The sequence below is a fragment of the Oncorhynchus mykiss genome, chromosome 9 (assembly GCF_057628025.1).
Source record: "Oncorhynchus mykiss isolate SJ-2025 chromosome 9, ASM5762802v1, whole genome shotgun sequence".
NCBI lineage: Eukaryota > Metazoa > Chordata > Actinopteri > Salmoniformes > Salmonidae > Oncorhynchus > Oncorhynchus mykiss.
In genome coordinates this window covers 69,329,899-69,350,126 of record NC_143030.1, presented here as the reverse complement: position 1 = coordinate 69,350,126, position 20,228 = coordinate 69,329,899, and the positions used below count along the sequence as shown (strand labels likewise).

Here is a 20,228-nt window from a genome sequence, read left to right as displayed (position 1 = left end):
GGGGTTGAGATCTGGAGACTCGCTAGGCCACTCCAGGACCTTGAAATGCTTCATACGAAGTCACTCCTTCGTTGCCCGGGCGGTGGTTTGGGATCATTGTCATGCTGAAAGACCCAGCCACGTTTCATCTTCAATACCCTTGCTGATGGAAGGAGGTTTTCACTCAAAATCTCACAATACATGGCCCCATTCATTCTTTCCTTTACACGGATCAGTCGTCCTGGTCCCTTTGCAGAAAAACAGCCCCAAAGCATGATGTTTCCACCCCCATGCTTCACAGTAGGTATGGTGTTCTTTGGATGCAACTCAGCATTCTTTGTCCTCCAAACACGATGAATTGAGTTTTTACCAAAAAGTTATATTTTGGTTTCATCTGACCATATGACATTCTCCCAATCTTCTTCTGGATCATCCAAATGCTCTCTAACAAACTTCAGACGGGCCTGGACATGTACTGGCTTAAGCAGGGGGACACGTCTGGCACTGCAGGATTTGAGTCCCTGGCGGCGTAGTGTGTTACTGATGGTAGGCTTTGTTACTTTGGTCCCAGCTCTCTGCAGGTCATTCACTAGGTCCCCCCGTGTGGTTCTGGGATTTTTGCTCACCGTTCTTGTGATCATTTTGACCCCACGGGGTGAGATCTTGCGTGGAGCCCCAGATCGAGGGAGATTATCAGTGGTCTTGTATGTCTTCCATTTCCTAATAATTGCTCCCACAGTTGATTTCTTCAAACCAAGCTGCTTACCTATTGCAAATTCAGTCTTCCCAGCCTGGTGAAGGTCTACAATTTTGTTTCTGGTGTCCTTTGACAGCTCTTTGGTCTTGGCCATAGTGGAGATTGGAGTGTGACTGTTTGAGGTTGTGGACAGGTGTCTTTTATACTGATAACAAGTTCAAACAGGTGCCATTAATACAGGTAACGAGTGGAGGACAGAGGAGCTTCTTAAAGAAGAAGTTACAGGTCTGTGAGAGCCAGAAATCTTGCTTGTTTGTAGGTGACCAAATACTTACTTACTGTCCACCATAATTTGCAAATAAATTCATTAAAAATCCTACAATGTGATTTTCTGGATTTGTTTCTCTCATTTTGTCTGTCATAGTTGAAGTGTACCTATGATGAAAATTACAGGCCTCTCTCATCTTTTTAAGTGTGAGAACTTGCACAATTGGTGGCTGACAAAATACTTTTTTGCCCCATTGTATACAGTACCAGTCAAAAGTTTGGACACACCTACCCATTCAAGAGTTTTTCTTTATTTTTTAACAATTTTATACATTGTAGAATTATAGTGAAGACATCAAATCTAAGAAATAACACACATGGAATCATGTAGTAACCAAAAAAGTGTTAAACAAATCAAAATATATTTTAGATTTTAAGGTAATGATGGACTGTCATTTCTCTTTGCTTATTTGAACTGTTCTTGCCATGGTATTTTACCAAATAGGGCTATCTTTTGCATACCACCATGTCACAACACAACTGATTGGCTCAAACGCATTAAGAAGGAAATAAATTCCACAAATGAACTTTTAACAAGGCACACTAGTTAATTGATATGCATTCCAGGTGACTACCTCATGAAGCTGGTTGAGAGAATGCCAAGAGTGTGCAAAGTTGCCATCAAGGCAAAGGGTGGCTACTTTGAAGAATCTAACATCTAAAATATATTTTGATTTGTTTGACACTTTTTTGGTTATTACATGATTCCATGTGTGTTGTTTCATAGTTTTGATGTCGTTACTATTATTATACAATGTAGAAAATAGTAAAAATAAAGAAAACCCCTCGAATGAGTAGGTGTGTCCAAACTTTTGACTGGTTTTGTATATATTTGTGTAATCTGATAACTAAGATGAGATCATGTTACTGGTGTTGGTCTGGTTGATTGTGGTGTGACTTACATTGTGGCTGGGGTGATAGACCAGTGAGCCGTTGTTGGACAGAGTGACATATTTCTTCTTCCACTCTTTGTTCAGTGAGCTCCCACTCCGCTTTGATAGGATACTCTGTTACAAACAATGGGTTTAATGTCATTAGGTTCCCTTCCATGGCTGAGGAACTGGAAATAATCTATTCATTATACACAATATCCAGTGTGTGTCACACTGACCTGTTTGATAGCGATGGCCCGGCCACTGCCCACGTCACCTTTAGGGTCAACATTCTTTTCACTGCCACTGCCTCGACGGTTCTGAGAGAAGTTGTATCAACATTATAGGGTTAGAGATGAGAGTGTGACAGGTATAAATATGGACTGACACAAGTGTACAGGACAGATGCGAAACTGTGTGACTATTACTGTATGTTAAACTGTACATTTATTTTAGCTCTGTTTTCAAATCAGCTTGTTTTAATCATATGGCTCTTTGGAACATTGTTCCGCTGATGAAAGATTCCAATAATTTGATCACCAGAGATTCTGAGAACAGTAACTGACCTTGAACAGAGAGGTCCGCCGTTGAGGGATGTTTCTCATGGACCCTGAGGAGGTGATACTGCCACCACCCTCTACCGCTGCCACCGCCCCTGCCCCGCCCCGCAGCTCTCTGTGGCTGATCACAGGGGTGGAGGGTAGGGAGGAGGGGTAGCCACTATTCAGTCCTCCATTACTGACCTGAGAAGGAGAGGGGGGGACAGGGCGACAGACAGGGGGACAGACAGGGCGAGAGACAGGGGGACAGACAGGGGGACAGACAGTGGGATGGACAAGAGGGCAGACGGAGAGTGGCACAAGGAATACAGAGAGAAGATGGGGACAAATGAGATGAAACAGAGAAAACTAGACAAACGGACAAGTCAACATGCTCTTCCTCCTGAATAGATTTGGTATCTACTAGACTAAATCCTACATCTGTGGTTCCCAAACTTTTTGAACCATTCTTTGAATCCATCAAAGTCCTCTTTTAAGCCCCCAGATGAACAAAAAACATCCGCCTTGGGCCAATCAGTATAATTTTGTAAATGTCGGATCTCTATGGAAAGATACATAATTCACCCAAGTTTAATCGAAATTGGACCAGTGGTGTCTGAAATATCACGTGGGTTAGCTAGACTCATATTCCTGAGTATGTGTGCCAAATTTCCTCTCTGAGTCAAACAGATCAAGAGATATAAACATGTGCCTGTTATAGCGCCATCGTGTGGTCAACATGAATGTTCTTGCATATGTTGAATCTTCACAGTGTTTGCAACATGTGAACCAACTTTTGATACAATACGAATATCCTTGGCTGATTTGCATTTATGTGCATAGAATACGCCCTTGTGAATGTTTATTGGTCAATATTGGCCATGATGTTTTAGGTGCTAGTCTGGAAAATATTGCGTTGAGACATCTTTGTCCATAGCTGCCACGTAACAAGATTTGTGCAGATCGGTCATTCGGTGCCGAAAGAGTAGCCTTTTATGTGCTATGTGTTGGACCTTGTGGGTCCCTGAGACAAATTTGGTCCTTGTGAGGAGAGTGACCTATGTACCAAATGTCATGACTAGGTCAAATTGGGTGAGGGGTGTGACCTTTCAAAGTTTGCATTTTAAATATGTTGTGATAGCACAACCATCTAGCCAATCAGTGTAATTGTATAAATGGCAGCTCTCTATGGCAAGACGCATCATTCACCCAAGTTTTGTCAAAATCAGGCTAGTGCTGTCTGGGATATCGTACTAATGCAGGAGACAGATCCACAGTCCCCTCCCCGATTTTATTGTGGGTGACAACAATGTATCTAGCCACAGCTCAAGGTTTAGTCCTATAGGAGGAGCTACAGTACTGTAGCTGGTATCCACCTGTGGGTCCCTCTGCACTACAGTATTCATTTTCTGTCAACAACACAGAAGAGATAAGCCTGGGGAAAAGACAGATGTGAACAGTGTGAGGCATGTTACCTGTCCAGGGAAGGATGCTGACCCTGATGTGGAGCCCCCAGAATGACTGGGGGAGTTAGGAAGAGACTTGCAGGAGGCCAGGAACGCAGACTGTTTCTTCTGTGTGACTATTTTCTGGGCAGCTGAGAGGAGAGAGAAATACTGCACTAGTGAGATGGCACTAATCGCTCATTACTTCAGGATGTGAATTGTAGGTGTCAGGTAAGTAAGTACAGCTGTGCATCTCTGGTCAAACAATGATATAATCCTTTATGTAGAATGACATTGCTTTTAAATGATTTGTGAAGCATTTGTGTATAGTGCGACCGGAATGATTTATTGTGTTAAAACAATGGTAATGTGTCTGTACCTCAATGCTCAACGTCAGTTAACTCACCCTCCTGAAAAACCCGGTCTACGTTGAGCCCATAGGTGGCACAGGTCTCATAGAACACACAGTGCCTCACATCAACACATAGCTGCCGGGCACGCATGTCCTCAATCACACGTGGGTTGGTACTGCTGATTTTGTCTATAGAAAGAGGACAGAGGAGACCGTGGGGCTTCAGACACTGAGATTAAGTCATATAGGCTACAGTAGCTTGTACAGTATATGCTCACTTTCTTCCATCTAATTATATAAAATAAGACTAATGGTTCTGTAGATGCTATCCATCTGTCCTCTTACATTTCCCTGAACATATCCATCCATTTTCATTCCTCCATGTTCCGTACCTTGTGTCCCAACCACAACAAGTGGGATGTCAGCACGGCTGCGGTGTGTGTTGAGCTGGCTGTACAGCTGGTACACATCCTGGAAGCTGGCCTCATTCTCCAGACTGAACACAAGGACCACTGCATCTACCCAGTTACTGAACTACAGACAGAGATTTGGTAGGAGAGGGAAGAGAAGCGGGAGGCGAGAGGCGAGAGGGAGACAAGTGCCAGATGGGTCAGGATAAGGATTAAGATGAGTTGGTTAGATTGTAACTCTGTAATTATTTCTCAACTCATCATTGTGCATCAACAACAATGCAACAAGGTATACAGTGCATTTGGAAAGTATTCAGACCACTTCCCTTACAGCCTTATTCTAAAATGTATTAAATAAAAACATCAATCTACAGACAATACACCATAACGACAAAGTGAAAACAAGCTTTTAAGACATTTTTGCAAATTTATCAAAATAAAAAACAGAAATACCTTATTTACACAAGTATTCAGATCCTTTGTTACGAGACTGGAAATTGAGCTCAGGGGTATCCTGTTTACGTTGATCAGATCCTCTCTGACCAAGGCCCTTCTCCGTTTCTCAGTTTGGCCGGGTTTCTAAACTTCTTCCATTTAAGAATTATGGAGGCCACTGTGTTCTTGGGGACCTAAAATGCTGCAGAATTGTTTGTACCTTTCCCCAGATCTGTGCCTGGATACAATCCTGTCTTGGAGCTCTATGGACAATTCCTTCTACCTCATGGCTTGGTTTTTGCTCTGGCATGCACTGTCAAACGTATGACCTTTTAAAGACAGGTGTGTGCCTTTCCAAATCATGTCCAATAAATTGAACTTATCTATTGAATTGAACTTTATTATAACTTAATAAATTGGACTCCAATCAAGTTGTTTTATTTTTTATTTAACCAGGAAAGCAGGCCATTATGGTAGAGTGGCCAGACGGAAGCCACTCCTCAGTAAAAGGCACAACAGCCTGCTTGGAGTTTACCAAAAGGCACCTAAAGGACTCTCAGACCATGAGAAGCAAGATTCTCTGGTCTGATGAAACCAAGATTGAACTCTTTGGCCAGAATGCCAAGCATCACATCTGGAGGAGACCTGACACCATCCCTACAGTGAAGCATGGTGGTGGCAGCATCATGCTGTGGGGATGTTTTTCAGTGGTGGGGACTGGGAGACTAGTCAGGATCAAGGGAAAGATGAATGGAGCAAAGTACGGAGAGATCCTTGATGAAAACTTGCTCCAGAGCACCTGTTCCAGAGTGCAGGACCTCAGAATTGGAAAACAGGACAACACAGCAAGACAACATAGCCAAGACAATGCAGGAGTGGCTTCGGGACAAGTCTCTGAATGTCCTTGAGTGGCCCAGCCAGAGCCAGGACTTGAACCCGATCGAACATCTCTGAAGAGACCTGAAAATAGCTGTGCAGCGACGCTCCCCATCCAACCTGACAGAGCTTGAGAGGATAAGCAGAGAGGAATGGGAGAAACTCCGCAAATACAGGTGTGCCAAGCTTGTAGTGTCAAACCCAAGACAACTTGAGGCTGTAATCGCTGCCAAAGGTGCTTCAACAAAGTACTGAGTAAAGGGTCTAAATACTTATGTAAATGTGATATTTCTGTTTTTTTTTATACAATTGAAAAAATGAATAAAAATCTGTTTTTGCTTTGTCATTATGCGGTATTGTGTGTAAATTTGTAAGGAGAAAAAACTATTTAATCCATTTTAGAATATGGCTGTGATGTAAGATAATGTGGAATAGCTCAAGGGTTCTGAATACTTTCTGAATGCACTGTACACACACTCCAGCAAATACACTAGTACATTTACACACACCTGTGCATCAGGAGTAACTGCCTCCTCTCTGATTAGCAATAGATGACTCTGTCCATCTACCAATACCTCCTTCTTATACCTCCCCCCTGACAATGGAACAGCAGAGCAGAGGTTAGTTATTGTGTGTCAGAGAGCCACTATGAAAGATAAAATGGTAGCACAAGAAAAGTGTTTTTCATGCTTACCTTCAATCTTCTCTAGTGGAAGATAACTGCCTGTTATGTATCTGTTTATCAGCGCTGACCTGCCACTCCGAAGACTTCCCAGCACCCCCTGCACAGATTAAAGAAGTTAGACAACACACACACAGCCTACTGTACACACACACACATCTTCACTCATGGTAGCTTCCCTGAATAGAGTGTGAAAAGAGATGAAGCTCCATCTAACTTTTCTTTCAATTCATCTTTAATGAGGATGCTTTGTCTTACCACACGGAGCTCAGGGATGGATCGACTCAGGGTCCACTCTTGACTATTTGCACAAGCCGCTGCTTGGGAGAAAGGAACAGAGGGAATCATACTTTTGCTAATTCAAGGGGAACAACAACCAGAATGGCCTTGGAAAGGACTAGCGATAAATGACTGCTATGTGAATTGGTTGTGTGGCAGTCAGGCACTCTTGATCAAAATAACCTTTCACGACAACATAAATGAGTCTACTGGACTAGGCTAGTTTGTCCAATGCACTGTTTATCCACTGTACCCCCAAGAGGCCTGCCATACATATGCCATACATATTTTGTGTCGTTCTCTGAGAACATCCTTCACATGATGTAGCTGCCATTCAAAGGCAGCTGCAGGGGGGGGGGGGGGGGGGGGGCAACAACTCCCTTCGCTTTGTGTGTTGCTAGGCAGTAGAATGCTCTGCGCAATCCCAGTGGAACACACACACCACATCGGTCAGGGATGGAACAGCACCAACACTGTTACTGTCAGTTACTGCTGATCCTCAACACTGGGGACCCCACAAGGGTGCGTTCTGAGCCCTCTCCTGTACTCCCTGTTCACCCACGACTGCGTGGCCATGCACGCCTCCAACTCAATCATCAAGTTTGCAGACGACACTGCAGTGGTATGCTTGATTACCAAAAACGACGAGACGGCCTACAGGGAGGAGGTGAGGGCCCTCGGAGTGTGGTGTCAGGAAAAGAACCTCACACTCAACGTCAACAAAACAAAGGAGATGATCGTGGTCTTCAGGAAACAGCAGAGGGAGCACCCCCTATCCACATCGACGGGACAGTTGTGGAGAGGGTAGTAAGTTTTAAGTTCCTTGACATACACATCACGGACAAACTGAATTGGTTCACCCACACAGACAGCGTGGTGAAGAAGGCGCAGCAGCGCCTCTTCAACCTCAGGAGGCTGAAGAAATTTGGCTTGTCACCAAAAGCACTCACAAACTTTCACAGATGCACAATCGAGAGAATCCTGCCCTCCAGGACACCTACACCACCCGATGTCACAGGAAGGCCATAAAGGTCATCAAGGACAACAACCACCCGAGCCACTGCCTGTTCACCCCGCTATCATCCAGAAGGCGAGGTCAGTACAGGTGCATCAAAGCAGGGACCGAGAGACTGAAAAACAGCTTCTATCTCAAGGCCACCAGACTGTTAAACAGCAACCACTAACATTGAGTGGCTACTGCCAACAGACTGACTCAACTCCAGCCAGTTTAATAATGGAAATTGATGTAAAAAATGTATCACTAACCACTTTAAACAATGCCACTTAATATAATGTTTACATACCCTACATTACTCATCTCTTATGTATATACTGTACTCGATACCATCTATTGCATCATGCCTATGCCGTTCTGTACCATCACTCATTCATATATCTTTATGTACATATTCTTCATCCCTTTACACTTGTGTGTATAAGGTAGTTGTTGTGAAATTGTTAGGTTAGATTGCTTGTTGGTTATTACTGCATTGTCGGAACTAGAAGCACAAGCATTTCGCTACACTCGCATTAACATCTGCTAACCATGTGTATGTGACAAATACAATTTGATTTGATTTGATTTGCCAGGGTGGAACAGCACCAACACTGTCACGGTCAGAGATGGAACAGCACCAACACTGTCACGGTCAGAGATGGAACAGCACCAACACTGTTACTGTCAGGGATGGAACAGCACCAACACTGTCACGGTCAGAGATGGAACAGCACCAACACTGTTACTGTCAGGGATGGAACAGCACCAACACTGTTACAGTCAGCGATGGAACAGCACCAACACTGTTACTGTCAGGGATGGAACAGCACCAACAGTGTCATGGTCAGGGATGGAACAGCACCAACACTGTTACTGTCAGGGACAGAACAGTACCAACACTGTTACTGTCAGGAATGGAACAGCACCAACACGGTTACTGTCAGGGATGGACCAGCACCAACACTGTCACTGTCAGGAATGGAACAGCACCAACACTGTTACTGTCAGGGACAGAACAGCACCAACACTGTTACTGCCAGGGATGTTACAGCACCAACACTGTCACTGTCAGGGATGGAACAGCACCAACACTGTTACTGTCAGTGATGGAACAGCACCAACACTGTTACTGTCAGGGATGGAACAGCACCAACACTGTTACTGTCAGGGACAGAACAGCACCAACACTGTCACTGTCAGGGACAGAACAGCACCAACACCGTCACTGTCAGGGATGGAACAGCACCAACACTGTTACTGTCAGGGATGGAACAGCACCAACACTGTTACTGTCAGGGATGGAACAGCACCAACACTGTCACTGTCAGGGATGGAACAGCACCAACACTGTCACTGTCAGGGATGGAACAGCACCAACACTGTTACTGTCAGGGATGGAACAGCACCAACACTGTCACTGTCAGGGATGGAACAGCACCAACACTGTTACTGTCAGGGACAGAACAGGACCAACACTGTCACTGTCAGGGACAGAAGAGCACCAACACCGTCACTGTCAGGGATGGAACAGCACCAACACCGTCACTGTCAGGGATGGAACAGCACCAACACTGTTACTGTCAGGGATGGAACAGCACCAACACCGTCACTGTCAGGGATGGAACAGCACCAACACCGTTACTGTCAGTGATGGAACAGCACCAACACCGTTACTGTCAGGGATGGAACAGCACCAACACTGTTACTGTCAGGGATGGAACAGCACCAACACTGTCACTGTCAGGGATGGAACAGCACCAACACTGTTACTGTCAGGGATGGAACAGCACCAACACTGTTACTGTCAGGGATGGAACAGCACCAACACTGTTACTGTCAGGGATGGATCAGCACCAACACTGTTACTGTCAGGGATGGAACAGCACCAACACCGTTACTGTCAGGGATGGATCAGCACCAACACTGTTACTGTCAGGGATGGAACAGCACCAACACCGTTACTGTCAGGGATGGATCAGCACCAACACCGTTACTGTCAGGGATGGAACAGCACCAACACTGTTACTGTCAGGAATGGAACAGCACCAACACTGTTACTGTCAGGGATGGATCAGCACCAACACCGTTACTGTCAGGGATGGATCAGCACCAACACCGTTACTGTCAGGGATGGAACAGCACCAACACCGTTACTGTCAGGGATGGAACAGCACCAACACTGTCACTGTCAGGGATGGATCAGCACCAACACTGTTACTGTCAGGGACAGAACAGCACCAACACTGTCACTGTCAGGGATGGAACAGCACCAACACTGTTACTGTCAGGAATGGAACAGCACCAACACCGTTACTGTCAGGGACAGAACAGCACCAACACTGTTACTGTCAGGAATGGAACAGCACCAACACCGTTACTGTCAGGGACAGAACAGCACCAACACCGTTACTGTCAGGGATGGAACAGCACCAACACTGTTACTGTCAGGGATGGACCAGCACCAACACTGTTACTGTCACGAATGGAACAGCACCAACACTGTTACTGTCAGGGATGGAACAGCACCAACACCATTACTGTCAGGGATGGAACAGCACCAACACCGTTACTGTCAGGGATGGAACAGCACCAACACTGTTACTGTCAGGGATGGAACAGCACCAACACTGTTACTGTCAGGGATGGACCAGCACCAACACTGTTACTGTCAGGAATGGAACAGCACCAACACTGTTACTGTCAGGGATGGAACAGCACCAACACCGTTACTGTCAGGGATGGAACAGCACCAACACCGTTACTGTCAGGGATGGAACAGCACCAACACTGTTACTGCCAGGGATGGAACAGCACCAACACCGTTACTGTCAGGGATGGAACAGCACCAACAGTGTCATGGTCAGGGATGGAACAGCACCAACACTGTTACTGTCAGGGATGGAACAGCACCAACACTGTTACTGTCAGGGATGGAACAGCACCAACACTGTTACTGTCAGGGATGGAACAGCACCAACACCGTTACTGTCAGGGATGGACCAGCACCAACACTGTTACTGTCAGGGATGGAACAGCACCAACACTGTTACTGTCAGGGATGGAACAGCACCAACACTGTCACTGTCAGGGATGGAACAGCACCAACACTGTCACGGTCAGAGATGGAACAGCACCAACACTGTTACTGTCAGGGACAGAACAGTACCAACACCGTTACTGTCAGGGATGGACCAGCACCAACACTGTTACTGTCAGGGATGGAACAGCACCAACACTGTTACTGTCAGGGATGGAACAGCACCAACACTGTCACTGTCAGGGATGGAACAGCACCAACACTGTCACTGTCAGGGATGGAACAGCACCAACACTGTCACTGTCAGGGATGGAACAGCACCAACACTGGTGTGGGACTTCACTTGGCCTCCTTGACATCCCTTGGCTCCCGACGGCTGGTCACCGGGCTGGCCAACAGGCTGTGTGTATTCAGCAGGGATTCCGGACCCTGACCAGGTGTGCGTACAGGGATATTGCTCCTGGTCGTGGTGTGGTTGGGGTCGACTGCTACCACCACAGGTGTCCAGCTCTATGGTGTAGTTGTGCTGCATGTTATTACTTTTGAGGTGACTGTTGTCGTCTGGTTGTCCTCTTTCTCCCCTGCTGCATTATTCTCCTCACAGTACCATGTCAGTCTTCACATTGTCAACAGTGGAGGAGATAATGACATTGTCACTTGCCACTTTCTTTGGGAAGAACATCGCCACACAAGGTGCCTTGTCACTCAAGGGTGATTTCCTCTCCTCTAGTTTGAGTTCACTACCTTTTCCACCCTCCAGGACAGAAACATCTTCCTGGTTCTCCTGTGTACTGAGGGTCTGTCCCTTCTCTGACCCATCCCCAGGTTCCCTCCCCTGGGTGATTGACCTGGCCTGCTCCCCTCCAGCCTCTCCCTCCCTTAACCAGGGTGAGGGAGATGAGGTAGGTGGTGCCCTGGTGCAGTGTGTCGGCTCGGCTCATGTGATCAGGCTCCGGTAGACACACCGTAGACAGATACATTCAGAAAGAGCTGACACTGACATGGATGGATGACTGACAAGCTTTGAAATCCTAATCCTCACAAGAATATGACCGCAGGTGGGAGCAAACTTAGATAGAGAACAAGTGAGAGAGAGGGAGCTGAAGAGAGAGAGAGAGAGAGAGAGAGAGAGAGAGAGAGAGAGAGAGAGAGAGAGAGAGAGATGAAGAGAGAGAGAGAGAGAGAGAGAGAGAGAGAGACAGAGAGAGACAGAGAGAGAGAGAGACAGGGAGAGAGAGAGAGAGAGACAGAGAGAGAGAGAGAGACAGAGAGAGAGAGAGAGACAGGGAGAGAGAGAGAGAGACAGAGAGAGAGAGAGAGACAGAGAGAGAGAGAGAGAGAGACAGTGAGAGAGAGAGAGACAGAGAGAGATAGAGAGATAGAGACAGAGAGAGAGAGAGACAGGGAGAGAGAGAGAGAGAGACAGAGAGAGAGAGACAGAGAGAGAGAGAGAGAGAAAGAGAGACAGAGAGAGACAGAGAGAGAGAGAGCTGAAGTATCTCCTCATGGGATTAGAACAGAACTGTTATACCTGCTCTAAGATGTATTTATTCCTTTACTTCACTTCCCTCTTCTCCCTCTTCTCCCTCTTCAATGCTTTTAGATTTAGGATTCCAGTCATCCATTGTCAGTGTTTCAATTAAACTTCCATTAATTTTGTTGCAATGTACAAAAATACCATCTTCTGCCACAAATATCAAAAGAAACTGAAATCCATTTAGTAGTGTCCAGTTGTGTTAAAACATCCTACAGTAAAAACATCTGGATTAAAGTGAGTATAAAAATCAGCTGTATAATATGGTTTCAATTATTAACTTGATTCTATTTGTGTTGTGTTGCCGCTCCCCCATCTCCAATAGTGTTCTACTTCCTGTCAACTTCCTGTCCCATATTCTATGCAAAACTAAAATCAGAAGTAAAAAAATCACATTTCACTGAAACTGTCGATCAAGAGTGTCAGGAAAATCTAAAGGATTTCAATACTCCCATGTTGAAAAAAAAACCTTTGTACGGTATCAGAAAATATCCTCACAGAGTGCCGTTCAGACTATGGGTTATCCTCTTCAGCCATGTGTTCTGACAGCAACCTCTACTCAGAGAAAGGTCTGAGCAAGAGACAGACGGGACAGTGATTAGGTTTGATGTGGATCAGGAAGAAAAAGCCACTACGATCCAATCGCAGCAGAGATCTGGAGATGCATGACCGAGTCACAGCGCCCGGCCACCATCACACCTCTTTCCGTCAGTTCCTGTGTCCTTCAATCGTGTCAGGCATTGTGCATGTCAATAGAGCCACCGGTCTGTGAGGCTGAGCCAAGCCTCTGCAATGAACACTGAACAGCTCTGGCTCTGAATCTTTCTGCTATACAGACAACAGGTACGACATGAGTACAAACCCCAGTCGCACAGCTGGTACCTGAGAGTATGGATACGGAGAGAGAAGCTTCTCAAGCCCTCTAGATCCCCTTCTTGTGTGAGTGCCAAACCAAACAGAGAAGGAAAACCCCGTTTCTCTTATTCCCCCTCCCTTTTTTTTTTTACCTCTCTGCCTCTCAGCATACAGACTGTGCACTGTCCCAGCTCTTCATTGCTCCTCCCCCCTCATCACCCTCTCTCTCGCTCTTGCTCTCACGCTCTCTCCTTGTTGTAAAGAGGGAGCTGATGAGGTGTAGAGGAAAGGACTATTAAATCTGTAAACCATATTATGTCATAATGGACCAATGTATTTGTAATGAATACAATGAGAGACAGAGAGCTGGTTTCAATTGCAGGGCGCAGCAGGTGTTTATTGTAAAGGACAACAGGAGGAGGCAGGTAGCTGGGTCCAGGGGCAGGCAGAAGGTCATACACAGGAGGAAGCAGGTAGCTGGGTCCAGGGGCAGGCAGAAGGTCATACACAGGAGGAGGCAGGTAGCTGGGTCCAGGGGCAGGCAGAAGGTCATTCACAGGAGGAAGCAGGTAGCTGGGTCCAGGGGCAGGCAGAAGGTCATACACAGGAGGAGGCAGGTAGCTGGGTCCAGGGGCAGGCAGAAGGTCATACACAGGAGGAGGCAGGTAGCTGGGTCCAGGGGCAGGCAGAAGGTCATACACAGGAGGAGGCAGGTAGCTGTGTCCAGGGGCAGGCAGAAGGTCATACTGTGACGGCCCTGAATTATTCTGAACCGTCTCAGTGCTTCTCCTTCCAATAGTGTGCTTTCCCTTTAATTCCCAATTAAATAGCCAGCATCAGCTGCGCAAAAGGGGCGTTTGTTTTTGGAGACGTGACTGAGGATGTGTTCCCGAAGCTTCTCTATTCCGGTTGTTTTGTTGCTGTTAAACGTGTGTTTTGTAGCCTGAGAGTTTACCCAGGATCGGATCCACTCTTTGCGTCCGTGGACTACTCCTCTCTATTCTTCGTGGCCTTTCTCCGCTGGAGATCTGTTGGCGGATTGGATTGTCTGACTGACCGACTGACTACCACCTTTTTTGTATACGGTATTTCATTTGTTTTGATATGATGTATACGGTGATGATTTATGTAGTTAGATGTAGTTGAGGAATTAGTAAGAGCAGATACGCTTTAAAGTTCTGTGGTAAAATTGTTATATTGATTGTATGATTTAATACTGGGTTTACGCTACACGGAATGAACGGACAAACATTGCGTGACAAAAGTCACTTGAGTTCACTGAACTCCTTTACCGGGCTGGACTCTTTTTAGGCCCGAGGTACAGGACATTTCTGGAGGAACCAGAACTCATTGTGTTATATTATTATGTGTGTGTAATCCATTGATGTTGCTAATACAACCCACGCAAAAGAATAGTTGTTTTTGAAGTTCTTTCAATGTTTTAAGGGTTTATGAAAAGTTGATTTCCCTTCTGACGTTTACATAAGTCCTTTGTAATGGTGTAGACTTGACGGACCAGATGGGACTCATTCCCTCCCAAACTAAAAGGAGAAACCAATGTTTTCTCTGGTAGGCACAACCTACCTGGCACCCCTATAAAAAAATAACCTCAAGTCAAAACCGTTACATAAAAAATGGCACCCCAGATGGGACAGCTCAACATTGAGAACTAACCAAAGCAAATCTTTTGTGTGGAATTAAAACAATGGATTCACCCCAAGATAATGTGCTCATCCATGTCATACCTGTCAATGGGAATATACAGGGCCATTCTGACCATCAAGCTGACAATACAAATCATAATGTGAATGGAGATACTGGAGTTGATTTGGGCCAGAGCCCTGGGAATCTGAATGCTCGGTCTGAACCACAGGCCACAGGAGGTCTAACCAGTTACTCACTTATTGACATGGATCTGTGTGGAAGTACTGAGCTAGCCCTCCCTCTGACACCCAACCTTCTTCCATTGTCTGGTTTATCTCCAGAGGTGGGAGTCTTACAACTTCAAGGTGACATCCTTGATATTCGTCGGACTCAACAACATCTCCAAACTCTTATCCACTATAAATTCAAATGTCTGAGGGAAGAGCAACAACAGAGTGCCATGGAATTCAGAAACTCACTGAGCACTCTAACCCACACGCTGACAGAGATCAGTGAGAGTGGAAGACGGGAAATTACTGGTGCCATGGACAGGCAGTTTGACTACCAACGAAACCAACTCACTGCCACTCTCCAATGGCGCCTGCAACATCATCACACTGAGGTCCTCAAGGACGTTAATTCTGTTTTTTCTCCCATGGTTAACACTGTAGACCACTTGCAAACAGAGCTCTCTAATTGTGTTAAAATGTTGGATGACGTGTCTGTGGACATGGCCGCCATTAGGCACAACTCCTTACACAGAGTTTCTCTGGTGTCCACTTCTGTTCAGACCACGGAGGGCCAAGCTGGCACCTCTGAAGAGCCAAGACAAGGCCATGCTACAGCCACCCCTTGCAGGATGCAATCCACCATGCATCCTGGTGTTCATTTTCATTGTCCGATAACGCCCTCCCCCTCTACTTCCTCAATCCCTCCTAGCTCGTTTGTTCATGGTGATTTGAGTAGATGTCATGTGGGGGCGATGCCCATTAAATTGCAATTTCCCACCTTTGGGAAAAAAGATGACAGTCCTGATCCGCTAATGTACCTAGAAAGATGTCGTGACTTTCTTGCCCTCAATCCCTTGGCTGACGAAGAACTCCTTGCCACATTGAGGAATGTGTTGCATGGGACAGCTCGAGACTGGTGGGATGTGGCACGTCTCACCACTACCTCCTGGGCTGACTTTGAGGCCAAGTTTTGTTCTGCATTTCTGTCTGAGGACTACACAGATGAGTTGGCAGACAGAGTCAGGAATCGAGTACAAAGAGAGAAAGAGAGTATCCGTGACTTTGCATACGGTTACCACTCCCTGTGCAGAAGGTGGAAACCTGGCATTGAGGAGGAAGAGGTCATTAAATTGATTTTGAAGAACATCAACCCACTACTAGCCAGTCAACTCCGAGAACGAGTCACCACTGTCGATGGACTGGTTCGCTTGGGACAGCAGTTTGAGAAGGACAGAGAATGCCAACAGCAATATGACCAAAGAAAGAAACAGACACCCAAACCGTTACCCAAGACAGACCATCAACAACAGCCAGAGTCTCAAGCCATGACCCCTCTCATGTTCTGTTGGAGATGTAGCCAAAAGGGACATTCTTCAGCTACATGTCCAAGACCGTATCACGAAAACCCTTCCAGAAACCACAAATCACAACAGGCCAACACACCTAACTCTCTTCGCAGGAATGACCATCCTTCTCTGGGTGCTTTAACCAGAGCTGAAATCCCAAGAGTCACTGCCTATGCCCCCCCATCGACATCCCCTTCCTTTCAGTTCATACCGCACCAACTGGTGTTACCCCTGTCCATAGGCCCATGGACAGGAAGAGCCATCCTGGACACCGGGTCATCCTACACACTGCTCAATGAGAAACTGTGGAAGGAGGTTAAAGGTCCGCAATACAACTTGAAGCCGTGGACAGAAGGTCCACTCTATCTGGCTGATGGTGAGGCTAAACGACCACTTGGATGGAGTGAGGTAGAGTTCCGCCTGTGTAACCGCTCCTATATGATTCCTTCGGTTATCCTACAAACCAAGAACCTTGCTTTTCCTGTCGTGTTGGGAATTGATTTCATGTACTTCAGTGGTGTCCAGATTGATATCGCACACAATTGCTACTGGTTTCCATACAATCCGAGCAAGAAGCATTTCTTCCAATCAGAAGCTACGAAGTTACATGATTGGGGTTCAAATGTGGCAGTCTTCTCTGCCGTTGCTCCGTTACCACTAACCCTTGATAATCCTTCTGACGATCTCCTTTTACAGGCTGTAAGAAGAGCTCAGCTGGAACATCCAGAGGAGTTAAGGCTGTTGGAACAGCTGCAGAATAATGCTGATGTATGTACTTCAAGGCTAGGACGCACCGGGCTCCTGAAGCACAAAATATTCCTTACACAGGAAATGCCGATCAAGCAAAAGCCATATCGTTTGTCCCCAGCGAAGCTAATCATCCAAAAGGGACTCATTAATGATATGTTAACACAAGATATAATAGAACGTTCCTCCTCTCCTTGGGCTGCTCCTGTTGTCCTCATCCCAAAAAAGACTGGTGGTCTTAGATTTTGTGTGGACTATAGGAAGACCAACAATGTTTCCCAGACTGATGCCTATCCTTTTCCTACCATCCACGAGATCCTGGAGTCATTGTCTGGCGCTGTTGTGTTCACTACCCTTGACCTCAATAGTGGTTATTGGCAAGTTGAGATGGACCAGGAAAGCAAGGACAAGACTGCTTTTGTCTGTGCTGAGGGCTTGTTTTCCTTTAAGGTGATGCCTTTTGGATTAAAGAATGCACCTGCCACTTTCCAAAGACTGATGGAGATTGCGTTAGGTGAGCTCAAAGGGAAGATCTGTTTCGTCTACCTGGACGATATAATTATCTACTCCCAGAACAGAGAACAACACTTTCAAGATCTTCAAGCAGTGTTGGACAAGCTAAGAGAAGCTGGTCTGACCGTGAATATGAAGAAGAGCAACTTCTGCCAAACTTCCCTGAAGTTCCTTGGCCATATTGTGTCTTTCGACGGCATTCATGTGGATCCTGAAAAGACCAAGGCGGTACAAGATTTTCCTGTGCCAACCACACTCAAGGCCCTTCAACGGTTCCTTGGGATGGCTGGATGGTACCATCGGTTTGTGTCGAACTTCTCCCAGGTGGCAGAACCCCTCAACGCGTTGAAGCGAAAAGGAGTGAAATTCCTATGGACGGCAGAGTGCCAGACATCCTTTGAAACCCTGAAACGACACCTCGTCACACCTCCCATTTTAGGTCATCCCAACTTTGATTCCCCTTTTGTTGTTTACACTGATGCAAGTGATGTTGGACTTGGTGCTGTCCTAGTCCAACAGACTGGACTTGGCACTGAAGAAGTGCTAGCGTTCGCCAGTCGGACATTGAATGGAGCAGAACGGAACTACTCCACAACCGAGCAAGAGTGCCTTGCAGTTGTCTGGGCTTTGGAAAAGTGGAGGTACTACCTGGAGGGAAGACACTTCACTGTGGTCACTGACCATTCCTCCCTTGTGTGGGTGTTCAAGACCAACAAACCAAGCACCAGACTCATAAGATGGGCTCTACGGTTGCAAGAGTTCACCTTTGCAGTAGAATACAGGAAAGGAAAATACAACACTGTTCCAGATGCCTTATCCAGGGCTCCTGCTTGTGATAACGGTGGCCCTCATTTTACATGTGCTACTGTCCTGTCAAGCAGTCGAGACTCGCCCAAAACAGACTTTCCCATCTCTGATGAGACCATATGGAAAGCCCAACAGGATGATCCAGAAGTACAGGCTTTGTACCAGACTATCCTGGAAGATGGAGAAAAGATGGTCAATCCTACCACAAAGCTGACCATCATGGAAGACAAAGTCTACCGTGTTGTACAACTACCTCACAGAACCCTCTACCAATTGTACGTACCTGAAACTCTACGCCTACAACTGCTTCAACATTTCCATGAAGACCCATTAGCTGGTCATTTGGGCAGGTTCAAAACCTACAAGCGGTTGCAAGCATTACTGTACTGGCCACATCTGAGCATGGATGTGAAGTCACACATCCGAAACTGTCAGGTTTGTCAAATGTACAAACCAGAAGGTAGAAAGCCTGCTGGCAAGTTGCAGCAAACGGTGGTTACCCGACCTTGGGAAATGCTAGGAGTGGATTTGATGGGTCCATTTCCTAGAAGCTCCAATCAGAATGTGTACATGCTTGTGTTTGTTGATTATTATTCAAAGTGGGTGGAACTCTTTTCCCTGCGTCAGGCCACAGCAAGGACCGTCTCTAACATCCTTACGAAAGAGATCCTGACTCGCTGGGGAGTGCCTGATTACATCCTGTCTGATCGAGGTTCCCAATTTGTCTCTGATCTCTTTGAGGAGACCTGCCAAAGATGGAACCTGAGACAGAAGTTGACCACGGCCTATCACCCACAGACCAATCTCACTGAGAGAGTAAATCGAACCTTGAAGACAATGATTGCTTCCTATGTAGGGACCCAGCACAAACACTGGGACAAGCACCTTCACGAGTTTCGATTTGCCCTGAATTCTGCTGTGCAAGAGTCCACTGGAGTCACACCTGCAGAGCTGAACCTAAGTCGTCCCCTCCGAGGACCCTTGGATATGGTGCTACAGCCCCAGCAGATTACTCCAGACGCTGCTTGCTATGACCAGGTAGTCCATCTCCATGACTTGAGAGCTCTTGTCTCAAAGAACATGACCCAGGCTCGACTCAAGCAGAAGAGAAATTATGATAAGAACAGACGAGACATGCAGTTTCAGCTTCGTGATCGGGTGTGGCTTCGCTCTCATCCTTACTCGAAAGCTGAACAATTCTTCTCTGCCAAGCTCGCTCCTAAATGGCAAGGACCATATAGGATTGTGGAGCAGATGGGCCCTTTGAACTACCGAGTGGTGAAAGAGGACACAGGTGAAGATATGCGCGTTGTCCATGTCTCACGCCTTAAGGCCTGTTATCCCTCGGCTGAGGAATTGGAGGCGATTGAGCGCCGCAAGATCTTGGATATCTTTGAAGAGGAAAGTGAGGAGACTTTTCTCGGATTCCCAGACCCAGAAGTCTCACACCTTAAGGCCTGTGACCCCTCAGCTGAGGAGCGTGAGCTCCAAAAAGTCATGAAAATTTTTGTAGAGGAAAGTGATGAGGAGACCTTTCTCGGTTTCCCCGAACAAGATGTGCCTTCCAGGGCAATGGTCGGCTTTTTCCAGGGGAGGGGGTGTGTGACGGCCCTGAATTATTCTGA

At 46.4% G+C, this 20,228-nt stretch overlaps 1 protein-coding gene across 2 annotated transcripts in view; it reads right to left on the bottom strand.

Annotated features, from left to right (window-relative positions):
- LOC110532654 (arf-GAP with GTPase, ANK repeat and PH domain-containing protein 2) overlaps positions 1-20,228 on the bottom strand; it is a 34,719-nt gene that overhangs the window by 5,970 nt on the left and 8,521 nt on the right. For both annotated transcript variants that reach the window (XM_021616730.3, XM_090185163.1), the window contains exons 2-10: positions 6,873-6,931; positions 6,627-6,714; positions 6,442-6,527; positions 4,604-4,745; positions 4,266-4,400; positions 3,890-4,011; positions 2,442-2,618; positions 2,115-2,195; positions 1,906-2,010 (exon numbers count right to left, since the gene is read on the bottom strand). In XM_021616730.3, the coding sequence (XP_021472405.2) occupies positions 1,906-2,010; positions 2,115-2,195; positions 2,442-2,618; positions 3,890-4,011; positions 4,266-4,400; positions 4,604-4,745; positions 6,442-6,527; positions 6,627-6,714; positions 6,873-6,931 (995 nt within the window). The remainder of the gene's footprint in view (positions 1-1,905; positions 2,011-2,114; positions 2,196-2,441; positions 2,619-3,889; positions 4,012-4,265; positions 4,401-4,603; positions 4,746-6,441; positions 6,528-6,626; positions 6,715-6,872; positions 6,932-20,228) is intronic.